Source organism: Heterodontus francisci, chromosome 1 (assembly GCF_036365525.1).
Source record: "Heterodontus francisci isolate sHetFra1 chromosome 1, sHetFra1.hap1, whole genome shotgun sequence".
NCBI classification, from domain to species: domain Eukaryota; kingdom Metazoa; phylum Chordata; class Chondrichthyes; order Heterodontiformes; family Heterodontidae; genus Heterodontus; species Heterodontus francisci.
Window position 1 is genome coordinate 134,755,379 of NC_090371.1, and position 15,372 is coordinate 134,770,750.

General features: G+C 40.4%; 1 protein-coding gene across 2 annotated transcripts in view; it reads right to left on the reverse strand.

Moving 5' to 3' along the window:
• Nucleotides 1-15,372, reverse strand: part of tmem33 (transmembrane protein 33) — a 60,949-nt gene that overhangs the window by 37,136 nt on the left and 8,441 nt on the right. For both annotated transcript variants that reach the window (XM_068036264.1, XM_068036256.1), the window contains exon 3: nucleotides 7,354-7,448. In XM_068036264.1, coding sequence (XP_067892365.1) covers nucleotides 7,354-7,448 — 95 coding nt within the window. The remainder of the gene's footprint in view (nucleotides 1-7,353; nucleotides 7,449-15,372) is intronic.

The following is a 15,372-nucleotide window of genomic DNA, read 5'->3' on the forward strand; positions in this document are numbered from 1 at the left end:
TCTCATCTAAACTAAGGAATTTTAATTGGGGTTAGTGTAACATTAATTGGAAGAAGAATAAGCTTCTGAGACTCAGGTAATTTATCAGTAATGTTTCTTTAATAGTAGTAGTAAAGCATATTAGTAGTGGGGCTTAGTAATTTTTTTTTTATTCATTCATGGGATGTGGGTGATGCTGGCCAAGCCAGCATTTATTGCCCATCCCTAATTGCCCTTGAGAATGTGGTGGTGAGCTGCCTTCTTGAACCACTGCAGTCAATTTCGGGTAGGTACACCCACAGTGCTGTTAGGAAGGGAGTTCCAGGATTTTGACCCAGCAACAGTGAAGGAACTGTGATATAGTTCCAAGTCAGGATGGTGTGTGACTTGGAGGGGAACTTGCAGGTGGTGGTGTTCCCATGTATTTGCTACCCCTGTACTTCTAGTTGGTAGAGGTTGCGGGTTTGGAAGGTGCTGTCTAAGGATCCTTGGTGCACTGCTGCAGTGCATCTTGTAGATGGTACACACTGCTGCCACTGTGCGTTGGTGGTGGAGGGAGTGAATGTTTGTAGAGGGGGTGCCAATCAAGCGGGCTGCTATGTCTTGGATGGTGTCGAGCTTCTTGAGTGTTGTTGGAGCTGCACCCATCCAGGCAAGTGGAGAGTATTCCATCACACTCCTGACTTGTGCCTTGTAAATGGTGGACAGGCTTTGGGCCTATTAATTAATTGAGAAATAAATTAACACACAATAAAGATGGCAGGGCAGGTGATGTGTTGCATCTGCGCTATGTGGGAGCTAGTGGATGCCAGTGTGACCCACGGCAACCACATCTGCAGCTCGAGGAGCTTTGACTCCGAGTCAATGAGCTGGAGGCCAGCTATAGACACTGCGATGCATCAGGGAGGGGGAAAGTTACCTGGATACTTTGTTCCAGAAGGAAGTTGCACCCCTTAGAATAGGGTCTTCTGATTTGGTCAGTGATCAGGGACAGGAGGGTGTGCCTGCGTTTGAGGCAGGTAAGGGGATCAAGGCAGCAGAAGTGTAGGAGCCTCAGCCCTTACAATTATCCAACAGGTCTGAGGTTCTTTCAACTTGTCTGGATGAGTGCGAGGGCTGCAGGGTGGATGAGCAAACTGACCATTGCACCATGGTACAGGAAGCTATTCAAATGGAGAGAGTAAATAGGAATGTAGTGGTAGTAGGGGGGTATAGTCTGGGGGGGTAGACACAGTTCTCTGCAGCTAAGAGCAACAATCCAGATGGCTGTGTTGCCTGCCTGGTGCCAGGAACATCTGCTCAGGGATGGAGAGGAACCTGTAGTGGAAGGAGAAGGATCCAGTTGTCGTGGTCCATATGAGTACCAACGACGTAATTAGGAATAGGAAAGAGGTTCTGCATAGGGAGTATGAACAGCTAGGGACTAATTAAAAAGCAGAACCTCAATGGTAATAATCTCTGGGTTAATACATGAGCCCCGGGCAAATTGGCATAGGGTAAATAAGATTAGAATATTAAATGTGTGGCTCAAAGATTGGTGTGGGAGAAATAGGTTTCGATTCATGGGGCACTGGCACCAGTACTGGGGAAAGTGGGAGCTGTACCGTTGGGACGGTCTTCACCTGAACCGTGCTGGGACCAGTGTTCTGATGAGTCGTATAACTGGGGCAGCAGAGAGGGCTTTAAACTAAATAGTGGGGGCGAGGGATCAAGTGAGGGAAGATGTGATAATTTAAAGAGAAGGCAAGAGAGCAAGATAACAATAAAGGTAATGATAATCAGAGTGTGGCAGTAAGAGACAGAGGGTATAAACTTAAGAGTGCGCCAACAGATAAAGCTAGAGGTTGTGAACTAATGGGGGTGGGGGCGGTTCAGGTAAAGGGAGATTTAGAGATCCAAAGAGAAAGGTTGAGGCATCGGAACAGTATGGCATGGGTAAAGACAAGCAGAATGGGATAGGGAGGGAGAGTTTAACAAAAATTGTACATCAGTGAATAAGGTCATTGCAGGGAATAGAAGTTAAAATACATACTGAGAAACAAAAACTCAGCAAGAAAGACCGAGTGAGTCACTCAGGAAGTTAAGGATAGTATTAGATTAAAAAAGGCTTCTAATGTTGCAAAAGAAAAGTAGCAAGTCTGAGCATAGGGAGTGTTTAGAAACCAAAGGCCACCAAAAAGTTGATAAAAAAATAAAATGAGTAAACTAGCCAGTAATATAAAAACAGATAAGAGTTTTTTTTATAGGTATATAAAAAGGGAAGACTGTAGATAAAGTAAATGCTGGTCCCTTAGAAGCAGAGAAAGGAGAAATTATCAAGGGGAATGAGGAAATGGCAGTGGCATTGAACAAATATTTTGTATTTGTCTTCACAGTAGAAGACACAAGCTTCATACCAGAAATAGACAGTAGCCTGGCTGCTAAAGAGTGAGGAAATTAAAGAAATTAATATCAGAAAAAGTATTGGAGCAACCTAAGGGACTAAAATCCAACAAATCCCTCAGACCTGATGGCCTACACCCTAGGGCTCTAAAAGAGATAGCTGCAGAGAGAGTGGATGCACTAGCTATGATTTTCCCAAATTCCTTTGTTCAGGAACGGCCCCATCAGATTGGAATAAAAATAAAGTGCTGGAAATACTCAGCAGGTCTGGCAGCCTATCTGTGGAGAGAGAAGCAGAGTTAACGTTACAGGTTGGTGACCTTTCATCAGAACTGGCAAAGGTTAGAAATGTAACAGTCTTTGAACAAGTGAAAGGGGAGTGGGGGGAGAAAGGTGAACAAAAGGGAAGTTGTGTGATAGGGCAGAGGGCAAGGGAGATTAAATAACAAAGATGTCATGGAACAAAAGCAAACTGAGTGCTAATAGTTGTGTTCGAAGACAAAGCTTTAGTCCAGAGCCAGTATTAATCACAGAATAATGATCAGCTCTGTCCAAAAGAAAAAACCTAAAAAAAGTGTATAAAACAGGCCCATGGTTAAAAAAAAATAAAACAAAAAGAACTCATGCTCTGAAACTGTTGAACTCAATGTTGAGTCCAGAAGGCTGTAGAGTGCCTAACTGGAAGAACAGGTGTCAGACAAAAGGTTAATAGGCAAGATAAGGGCTCATGGAGTTGGGGGTAATATATTCGCATGGATAGAGAATTGGTTAATGGCCAGGAAGCAAAGATTAGGCATAAACCGGGCATTTTCAAGTTGGCAGGCAGTGAATAGTGGAGTGCCGCAAGGATCAGTGCTGGGGCCTCAGCTATTTACAATCTATATGAATGACTTGGACGAAGAGACAGAGTAAAGTACCGAAGTTTGCTGATACAAAGGCAGGTGGAAAGCTGTGGGAAGGACACAGAGGCTGAAAAGATATAGGCAGGTTAAGTGAGTGGGCAACAAGATGGCAGATGGAGTATAATGTAGGGATGTGTGAAGTTATTCACTTTGGTTCTAAGAATAAAGCAGAATTATTTTTTTAATAAGGTGTGAAATGTGAAAATGTTGATCTTCAAAGAGACTTGTGTGTGCTTGTACAAGGAACCCAAAAAGTTAGCATGCAAGTACAGTAAGCAATTAGGAAGGCAAATGGCATGTTGACCTTTATTGCAAGGGGATTGGAGTATAGGAATAAAGAAGTTTGGGTGAGACCACATCTGGAGTAGCGTACAATTTTGGTCTCCACATTTAAGAAAGGATATACTTGCATTGGAGGCAGTACTGCGAAGGTTCACTAAATTGGTCCCTGGGATGAGAGGCTGAGTAAACTGGGCCTATATTCTCTGGAGTTCAGAAGAATGAGAGGCAATCTCATTGAAACATATAAGATTCTGAAGAGGCTGGATAGGGTAGACGTTGAGATTGTTTCCACTGGTCAAGGAATCTAAAACATGGGAGCAGAGCCTCAGGATAAGGGGCCGATTATTTAGGACTGAGATGAGGAGAAATTACAAGGGTTGTGAATCTTTGGAATTCTCTACTCAAGCAGGTAGTGGATGCTCCATCCTTAAACACATTTAAGGGTGGGATAGACTGATTTTTGGTCCCTCAGGGAATCAAGGCATATGGTGAGTGAGCGGGAAAGTGGAGTTGAAGCCTAAGATCAGCCATGATCGTACTGAATGGCGGAGCAGGTTCAATGGGCCATCCTCCCATTTCTTGTGTAGTTTACTGCTTTTCTATTCTTCCTGCCAAAGTGCACATTTCCCCACATTATACTCCATCTGCCAAATTTTTGCCTACTCACAACCTATCTATAACCCTTTGTAGACTATGTCCTCTTCACAACTTACTCTCCTATTTAGCTGTCTATCAGCAATTTAGCAACCATACCTTCAGTCCCTTCATCCAAGTCATTGATATAGATTGTAAATAATCAAGGCCCCAGCACTGAACCCTGTGGCACTCCACTTTCCAATTACAACTTACCAACTTGAAAATGCCCTATTTATCTCTACTCTATGCTTCCAGTCAGCTAACCAATCTTCTATCCATACTAATATGTTACCCCCTGTACCATTAATTATTATTTCATGTAGTAACCTTTGATGTGGCACCTTATTAAGTGCCTTTTGGAAATCCTAGTACACCACATCTACAGGCTCCCCCTTATCCATGTTGCTGGTTACTTCCTCAAAGAACTCTAATAAAATTAGTCAAACACTATTTCCCTTTCACAAAACCATGTTGACTCTGCCTGATCGCATTAAGAGTTTTGAAGTCCCATGCAATAATCTCCTTAATAATAGAATCTTGCATTTTCCCTATGATAGATGTTAAGCTAACTGGCCTATAGTTTCCTGCTTTTTATCTCCCTCCTTTCTTAAAGAGGAGCTACATTCTCTATTTTTCAATCTGATGGGACCTTTCCAGAATCTAGGGACTTTTGGAAAATTACAATCAATGCATCTATTATCCCAGCAGCTACTTCGAAGACCTTAGGATGCAGGCCATCAGGTCCTGGGGACTTCTCAGCCTTTAGTTCTAATAGTTTTCTCAGTGCCCTTTCCCTGGTGATTGTAATTGTTTCTTCCTTTCACCTCTTGATTTACAAGTATTTCTGGGATATTACTTGCGTCTTCTACAGTGAAGATAGACAATATCGATTCAACACTTCCTTATTTCCCATTATTAATTCCCCAGACTCACTTTAGTTACTCTTTTCCTTTTTAAATACTTGCAGAAACTCTTACTATCTTTTTCTATTCTTGCTAGCTAGCTCTCTCATTATTTGTTTCATCAATCTTTGCTGTTTTTTAAATTCTGCCCAATCTTCTGACCCATCACTGATCTTTGCAGAATTGTATCCTTTTTCCTTCAATTTGATACTATCTTTAACGTTCTTAGTTAGCCACAGATGGTGTCCTTCTCAGTTTTTCTGTCATTAGAATGTATCTTTGCTGAGTGTTATGAAATATCTCCTTAAACATCTGCCACTGTCTCTACTGTCCTATCCTTTAACCTAATTTCTCCGTTCACTTTAGTCAGCTCTGCCTTCAGACCCTTATAATTGCCTTTATTTCTGTCTTAGAACCACATTTCTCACCTCAAACTGAATGCAAAATTCAATCATGTTATGATCACTGCTACCTAGCGGCTCCTTCACTATGAGTTCATTAATTGATCCTGTCTCATTGCACATAACCAGGTTTGGAATAGTCTGTTCTCTGGTTGGCTGTAGAACGTGCTGCTTTAAGAAACTGTCCGGAATACACTCTACGAACTCATCTTCCAAGCTACCTTTGTCAATCTGATTCGTCCAATCTATGTAGATTAAAACTACCCATGATTATTGCTGTACTTTGCTTACAAGCCCCCATTATTTCTTCCTGTATACTCTGTCCTACACTGTAGCTACTGTTAGGGGCCTATAAACAACTCCCTCAAGTGACTTATCTTTGCTATTTCTAATTTCAATCCAAACTGATTCGGCATCTTGATCTTTAGAATTTAATCTCTCACTATTGAACTAACGTCATCCTTAATTAACAGAGCTACCCCACCACCTTTTCCCAGCTTCCTGTCCATCCGAAATGTCAAGTAGCCTTGAATATTCAGGTCCCAGCTGTGGTCATCTTGCAGCCATGTCTCTGTAATGGCTATCAGGTCATACATATCTATTTCTATTTGTACTGACAATTCATCCGTTTTGTTACGAATGCTGCGTGCATTCAGATAAAGCCTTTAGTTCGTTCTTTGTAATATTTTTGCAAATTCTGGCCTTATCATCTTATATGCAGTTTATATGCTCTGTCCCTTCCTGCCAAGCTCTGATTATCATTCCGCTTATTGTTACCTTTCCCTTTAATATACCACATCTTTTCTCACATGATCCCTCCCCCTCTCACTCTTTCGTTTAAAGACCTCTCTACTGCGCTAGTTATACAACTCACCAGAACACTGGTCCCAGTATGTTTCAGATGAAGACTGTCACAACGGTGCAGCTCCCACTTTCCCTTCTCCATCTCTTCTTGGGAATCTGAACTTGGTGTGGCCATGTTAGCTAAGCCCAATGCCATTCTCATTCTATTTCCATGCACAAGCACTTTCCATCAGGAGTCACTGAATAATACTCAGGAATGGTAACTCTCTCTGATTATTTATCTTCCATAACCCAGGGATGCAGAGGCCAATTTTAGGGCCTCTGTCATCAAACTAAGACTAGAGACCAATGATTGAACCAAGAACCTTCTGAGACTGTGGCTCAAAACCAAGGTGACTCAGATTTTTATTTCCTAAAGACTCAAAATTTAATTAGCAAACATTCAATCCTCAATTATAATGCTCCATGTGTAAGTTATTTGTTTTGTATTAGAAAAATAAGCACCAAAAGACAACTGACATCTTGTGGTCCATGCTCAATACAACTTATCACCCAAAATTATGCCAAGTTCAGCAGTAACCTTCCCGCTAAGGCTATTGGGCACAGGATTCATGTGATGCTGTACCCATCAAGGATTTAAAGCACAGCTGTGCATAAATTGAGAAATAGTAAAATGATCTAAAAGAAAAGCAGCAGCCACTCGCTGGCACTTTATCCAGAAAATATATATATAAATTTTAAAAATCCAAAAACTGTCTCACCAGATATCAGGAATAAAAAAAATCTGAGCTAACCACTGTATAATTACATACAAAATAACATACATGATTCAATTTGTTTCAAGGCAATAAGTACATCAAGAGGTTGAGGTGCTATCCTTAAGAGAACAAAGTATGGTGTAATTCATCAAAATCACCTCAATCCCAAAATGTATTAATGCCCAATATAAAATGCATTAATATACAAACTTAATGGTGCATTACTAGTATTTACATTTTTAAAAAACAAAACTTATTTTTGTTTTCAGTGTTAATGTCAACTCAACATGTAGCCAATAACACTTACCCCATGAAAGGAAATATAAAGAGGATGGAACAGTACACTGTGAAGAGCCGGGAAAGCCACATGGCAGCCTCCAGTTTGTTAGCCATCATGAATTGCTGAAAAAAACAGAACACCAATTCGTAAATGAATTATAGACTATCAATAGAACCTTCACAATGTCAACTTAGTGATAAATATTTACTCCAGCAAATATCAAAAACATACCAATCCAAAAATACTTTGTAGGTGGTCAAGATTTACATATCATTAGCTAACTTCTGAAAAAATCCTGACCTTACATGAAGTCGTGTCTAACCAGCGGGCGGCACATTGCGCAGTGGTTAGCACCGCAGCCTCACAGCTCCAGCGACTCGGGTTCAATTCTGGGTACTGCCTGTGAGGAGTTTGTAAGTTCTCCCTGTGACCGCGTGGGTTTCCGCCGGGTGCTCCGGTTTCCTCCCAAAGCCAAAGACTTGCAGGTTGATAGGTAAATTGGCCATTATAAATTGCCCATAGTGTAGGTAAGTGGTAGGAGAATTGAGGGAAGGTGGGGATGGGGTAGGAATATGGGATTAATGTAGGATTAGTATAAATGGGTGGTTGATGGTCGGCACAGACTTGGTGGGCCGAAGGGCCTGTTTCAGTGCTGTATCTCTAAATAAAAAATTAATGAGAAACTACATGCAATATTAGGAAGGGATGCACATCTCCCAAACCATTAACTTCAACCTAACTAGACTTCCACCTGCTAATTAATTATGGATCAATGGTTTCTGCTCAAGAATGTTGAATAAAGCTACAACTCCAGTCTAAACATTTTCTATAAATCAGCAATGTTTTTCATCAGAATGTACAATAAAAGATTGCAAATCTAAAAAAGTAAAAGAAACCCAACAGATCCAACAGCACCAGTAAAGGTAACAGTTAATATCTCAGGTGTACAACTTCATCAGAACTAGTCCATACACTAACCTACCTTTTCACTTTATAGAAGTAGATAGCGATTTATTCAGTTACTGACTTTTTTCTGTCAGCAACAATCTGCATTTATATACCGTCTTTAATGTAGTAAAACCTCACAAGGTTACTATACCAGGAGAGATTACACAAACTAGGATTGTATTCTAGGGAATTCAGAAGATTAAAGGGTGATTTAATTGACATTTAAGATATTAAAGGAGAACAGATAGGGTAGAGAGAGAGAGAAACTGGTGAGGAAATATAGGGCTAGAGGATATAGCTTGAAGTTAGGAAACAAATCTACATGTGAAGGGTAGCAGAAGTTTGGAATTCTTTTCTGCAAATGGAAATTGATGTTAGGTCAATCATTAATTTTAAATCTGAGATTGATAGATTTTTGCAAGCCAAAGACATTAAGGGATATGGGGTAAAAGCAGGTACATGGAGTTAGGTCACAGATCAGCCATGATCTCACTGAATGATGGAACAGGCTTGAGGGGCTAAATGGCTTACTCCTATTCCTCTGTTCCTAAGAAGCTTAGATGTTGCTATATATTTTCTGTTTTGCAAACCCAAACACCACTTCTGCTCACATAAAAATTTCTGAGCGTAACTCAACCAATTGCACTAAGGAACATAGCTATAGTTTTTAAAAATTGGCTTTAAAAGCACACAACAGTCCATGGACAAATTAGTCAAGCAAACAACCATATCTTCAAAGGGCACTTTCCTTCGCAAGATCTGAAAATTTAGAACGCTCTACAAGCTTCCATTTGAGACCGGTTTGGATTTATGAATGCAAAGAGTTTGAGCCTAAATCAATGTACCCTTTAAATGGAAATTCTATGAGGGAATGGGACTGACTAGATTGCTCCAGAGAGCTGGCATGGACTCAATGGGTCAAATGGCCTCCTTCTGAGCCATACTGACTCTATGACTCCATGACTAATAAATCACTGGTTTGTCCTGTAATTTACATTAGGATTGGTGACAGGCTTTGATAACATTATTTTCAGTACAGCTCTTTGACTGGAACCTTAAATACATTATACAAAACAATCTGTTCTTGCTGCAATAGTATGAGCATTAAATCACACTTAAATAGCTGAGAAACTTGGAACAATAAAATAGCTTGTTTGCTTCTGCTGAGAATGCAGATTCTGGTAGCTACAGAAAAGGGAGGACAAATAAACTCGAGGCTACGGAAAGTCAGACATGTGTATAAAGAAAAATGAAAAAGATGGACAAAAATTGCACTAAAAATGCCATTTACAGCTTTTTTCTACCCTGCTTCTGGATGAAAGTAGGGAATGGAGAAGAAATGTCAATATTTGTCAAACTGCTGGAATAATCTTACTATAATATTTCACAGAAGCCAAGTAACAGAAGGAAGGCTGATGTAACAACTTGAAAAGGCAAAAATGCTGGAAGTACTCCCAGAAATAAAAAGACAAGCAGGTTAATAGTGCAAAATGCTAAAGATAGATAATACTACTTTTAAGTGCTATAGATCAACTAGAGACATTGCATTGTATTTACAGCACAGAAACAGGCCATCTGGCTTAACAGGTCCATGCTGGTGTTTATGCACCACATGAGCCTCTCCCCATCTTCTTCCTTCTAACCTCATCAATATATCCTTATACTTCTTTCTCCCTCATGTGTTTATCTAGCTTTCCCTTAAATGTATCTATGCTAGTTGCCTCAATTACTCCTCTGGTAGCAGGTTCCACGTTCTCATCACTTTCTGAGGAAAGAAGATTCTTCTGAATTTCCTGTTGGATTTATTAGTTACTCGCTTAAAGTTATGGTGTTCTGGTCTTGCCAGTAAGTAAAAACATCTTCTGTGCATCTACCCTGTCAAACCCTTCATCTTAAAGACTTCTGTTTTCTGGAGAAAAGAGCCCCAGCTTCTTCAATCTTTCTTGATAGGTATAACCTCTCAGTTCTGGGATCATTCCAGTAAATACTTTTTGCACTTTCTCCAGTGTGTCTATATCCTTTTTATAATATGGAGAGCAGAACCACAGTACTCAAAGTGTGGTCTAAACAAGGTTCTATACAAGTTTTACATAACTTCTCTGCGGTTCAATTCTACCACGATAGAAATGTACCCCAGTGCTTTGTTTGCTATTTTTAATGACTTTATTAATCTGCATCAGACTTCATGTATCTAGAGCCCAGATCCCTCTGCTCCTCCATTCCACTTAGACTATTATTTTCCAAAGAGTATGAGGCCTCCTTATTTTTCCTATCAAAATGTACCACCCCACAATTATCTATATTGAAGTTCATTAGCCAATTATAGGCCCATTCTGCAAGTTTATTAATGTCTCCCCGTATTTTGTCACTGCTCCCCTCTATATTAACTACACCCCCCCAATTTGGTGTTATCTGCAAATTTTGAAACTTCTAATCCCCATGTCCAAATCGTTCAGGCAAATGAAGTGGTCACAGCACCAAAACTTGTGGAAACCACTTCCCCACCTTTTGCCTATGAGTAACAGACAGAATTGTTAAAATATCTGTGATTAAAAAGCAGAAAAATAAATGTAAGAGCCAAAGAAGAAATATTCAAGGGGGTATTAGATACTAGTAATGTGCCAGTGAATGATTTCAATTTGAGCAGAGGACAATCCTGTGAAGAGAGTTTTGTGAAACTGACAAAAGGACTCTGCTTATTCTCAATCAAGCAGCAAATATTTCTTACTGAACATCGACAGCCAACCATGATCACAACCCAGTTATAGATCCATATCCCTCCTCAATGTGGATTTTATGGATGCAGTTTTAATATATGTGGAAGCCAGTATGTGATTTGGATTCTCACTAGTTTAAATAGATCAGTTATATAGATCCTTCACTCAAGCTAATCTTTTGTGCTCTGTAAGCATGGCTGGTTTCCCAGACATGCGCAAGTTTTGTGTGCTGAGATAGATACTTGAATATACAATCACAAACACAAAGGTGAACTGCTCACAGTTGAGCCAAAGGATTTTCCAGTTTCTAATAGGAATGTTATGAATAAAGTGCGACCAAGAAAGTTAGAGTAAATGCAAGTCTTACAAGAACTACACATCCTATGGAGATGTTTTATGTAATATTCATAAAAGATGCCTTGTGGCATTGTGCACAGGTAGCTCAGACCAGTACTGCTTTAAATTGATTAATCTGCATATGGGTTAGAAACATTATGAGATTACTCATTCGTTGGGTGAGGAATTAGATGTAATTAGTAATGAATTGATCAAATGAAGTGCTTGAATAAATGCATTAATTACATAAAGGTTGACTTGTGGGAAAGTAATAAACTAAGAAGCAGAAACCAAAATCTCCATAGAAAAAAAAAATTGGCAATTCGTTGCTATCAATAAATAAATTTAAACGTGTATTTAATGTAATGGGAATTACAAAAGGAAGGATCAGGTGGGGAATTGGGTGATATCAATTAAATAAAATCAGGCTTATTTCCTTGTGGTGAGGGGAATTCAGTGAACTTGTGGGAATTTAAATGAAATATAGCATTTACTAAATAAAGTGACATTTGTGCCTGGTCTTAAGTGAATTTTAGCAATAAATAAGTTCAGATTCATGAATTGAGAGGTCTGGGAGAGAACAGGGTGAAATAAATCAAATAAATTAGGACACTGAAGTTGGAATAGATATAAAAAAAAATCTCTTGCAGAGGAAACTTGGTAATGAACAAATAAATAAACTCAGGAGGGGGTGAAGGAGGACAGGACTGGGATGGGGAGGAGGGCAGAGACCCGTTACATTATCTACAACTTTGTCTGTGGACAACTGCATTGCTATCTTCACTTTGATGAAAAACAGTCACAGGTGGCAACGTCTTGCCCCTTAATGAAGCTTCTCCATCTGGCTATATTTCTTACCACTTGCCACACCCATACCACAGTAGCAGCAATATAGCTCTTATTGCCAAATCACATCTTGATCTCCCCCTAGTCCTCTGACACCTTCTCACTTTGTTCCATCCCTCACTTCCTTTATAATCCTCGTTCTCTACCACAGCCCCAAGCTTCACTGAGTTTACCTCCCTTCTTTTCCTACTCAGCCTCTGAACTGAGCAACTCCTCATACTCCGTAATGTCATCGACAATCTGAACTCACCTTGTTCTCTCCCCTGATTTAATTGCCCCCCATCTTCCCTTAATCTCTCTCTCCATATAAATCCCCTTACCCATATTCAGCCACCCCTTCAAATTTACAATCTCATATATCTCTACTCCTATGATCTTAATTACTGAAATGGCCATCTCCAACCACTTCCTTGTACACTTCACAACCCCCAAACCTTTTCCAACCCCACTTCCTTACGTGTCTGCCACTGTAAAAGAGACTCTCCCAAGTCCCTTACAATGGCATTTGCAAATACCCAACTACCTTTGGCCTTCCACTCCATCACATTCAGCTGTCAATCTGATCAACCACTCCCTCACTACCATCTTTGATGCCCTTGTCCTCAGTAAATCTTTTCTGCCTTCCATCATGGCTGTTCCGTCTCATGTGACTCCCATCTCCGATCCAAGTGCAAGGGGCAGACTTGAGCATATCTGGATGCTGAGGGGACATTTCACCTGTGGGGGAGTTGAGAACTAGGGGACTCAGTTTAAAAATTAGGGACCTCCCATTTAAGACTGCGATGAGAAGTTTTTTCTCAGGGCCATTAGTCTGTGGAATTCTCTTCCCCAGAAAGCAGTGGAGGCTGGGTCACTGGATATATTCAAGGCTGAGTTAGATAGATTTTTTTTTTGATCGACAAGGGAGTCAAGGGTTATGGAGGGCAGACAGGAAAGTAGAGTTGAAGCTACAATTATTCGGCCATGATTTTATCAAATGGTGGCGCAGGCTTGAGGGGCTGAATAATCTACTCCTGCTCTTAATTCTTGAGTGGCACACGGCTGATGTAGCCATTCATCAAAACTGGCCAGATCAAATCAAGGCTTTGTACCATGAAACCTTTTGTCATTTAATTTCTCTCGCCCTCCACCCTATCACAGACCTTCCCTTTTGTTCATCTTCCCCCACCCCCCCCCCCCCCCCCCACTTGCTCAAACCTATTGCATTTCTAACTTTTGATAGTTCTGATGAAAGGTCATAGACCCAAAATGTTAACTGTTTTTCTCTCCACAGATGCTGCCGACCTGCTGAGTATTCCTAGCATTTTCTGTTTCAAATTGAGCAGTATTGGACCTCTCTCACAAGAACACAAGTAGGAGTAGGCCATTCAGCCCCTCGAGCCTGCCCTGCCATTCAAAAAGATCATGGCTGATCTGTCCCAGGCCTCAACTCCTCTTTCAGGCCTGCTCTGCATAACCCTCGACTCCGAGATTTCAAACATCTATCTACCTCCTCCTTAAATACAATTAGTGACCTAGCCTCCACAACTCTGAGGGAGAGAATTCCAGAGATTCATCACCCTAAGAAATTCCTTCGCATCTCAATTTTAAAAGTGTGTCCCCTTATTATGTCCCCTAGTTCGAGATTCCCCACCAATGGAAACATATTCTCAACATCTACCCTGCCAAGCCCCCTTAGAATCTGATACGTTTCAATAAGACCACCTCTCATTCTTCTAAACTCCAATGAATAAAGGCCTAACCTGTTTAGCCGTTCTTGATAAGACAACCCCTTCATCCCAGGATTCAGCCCAGTGAACCTTTTCTAAACTGCCTCCAATGCTAGTATATCCTTCCTTAAATACGGGGACCAAAACTGTACGTAGTACTCACCAACACCCTGTACAGTTGTAATAAGACTTCCCTATTTTTAAACTCTAACCCCCTGGCAATAAAGGCCGAAAATTCCATTTGCCTTCCTAATTACCTGTTGCACCTGCATGCTGACTTTTTGTGTTTCATGTACAAGAACACCCAGATCCCTTTGTACTGCAGTATTTTGTAGTCCTTCTCCATCTAAATAATAATCTGCCTTTTTATTCTTCCTACCAAAGTGGATGACCTCACACTTACCCACATTGAACTCCATCTGCCAAGTTTTTGCCCACTCACCTATCCTCTTCAAAACTTACCATGACCCTAGAATCATCCAGAACAGGAAAGACAACCTGGTTTTTTTTTTACCCTCACCATGAACAGGTACAAGCAGCTCATGGGCTTCAGCTGTGGCACAGCGGTAGCACTCTTGCATTCTCTCAGGTCATGGGTTCAAGCTCCACTCCAAAGACTTAAGCATATAATCCATACTGACACTTCAGTGCAGTAGAAACAGTGGTGCACTGCCGAAGTGACATTTTTCAGGTAGGCTTAAAAGATCCTACAGCACTATTTGAAGGAGAGCAAGGGAGTTCTGACCAGCATTTATTCCTCAACGAACACCTAAAAACAGGTGTTCTGGTTAATTATTTAATTGCTGTTTGTGGGACCTTGCTGTGTGCAAATTGACCTCCAGCATTTCCTACAACTTGGCTGTAAAGCCCTTTGTGACATCCTGAGATTAGGTAAGGCTGTATATAGATGTCTTCAAATGGCAAGGCTAGAATTTCCTAAATGCAAAAGCTCTTTTAAGCCACCTCTTCAATCAGGTTTTCAGTTACCCTTCCCAATACCTCTTTCTTTTGCTCAGCATTCATTTTTGTTTGCTTTTGCTTGAGTGAAGTTCTTTTGCATGTTTTTCTACAGATTATATGCAAATTGTAGTTGTTGCTTTTGTCACCCAGTGAAATTGTAAAAGGGTTGGATGCTAATATAGATGTTGACTTTATAAGCAATAAGTATTTTAGTCCAGAACTTGGATCTTGCAGTACATGACTGGATTTTTAATGTAAAATGCCCTATCATAACCCCATTTAGAGGCATATATTACAGGGAAAGTGACATTTCTAAATGAGCTTTTTCATTGATAAAGCTTCACATAGGAGTTTAATGTATTCTTAAGATTAAATGTAATGACCCATGCAGCATTTTTGATATATGATAGTGATGGAAACTAAACTGGATAAAAAAGCTAACAGCAAAATTATGGATTCTTTGCAGAAATCTCCCTTGAAGCAGGTTTTGATTATGGCATCATACAATGGCACAGGCCCCTAGTATGCTG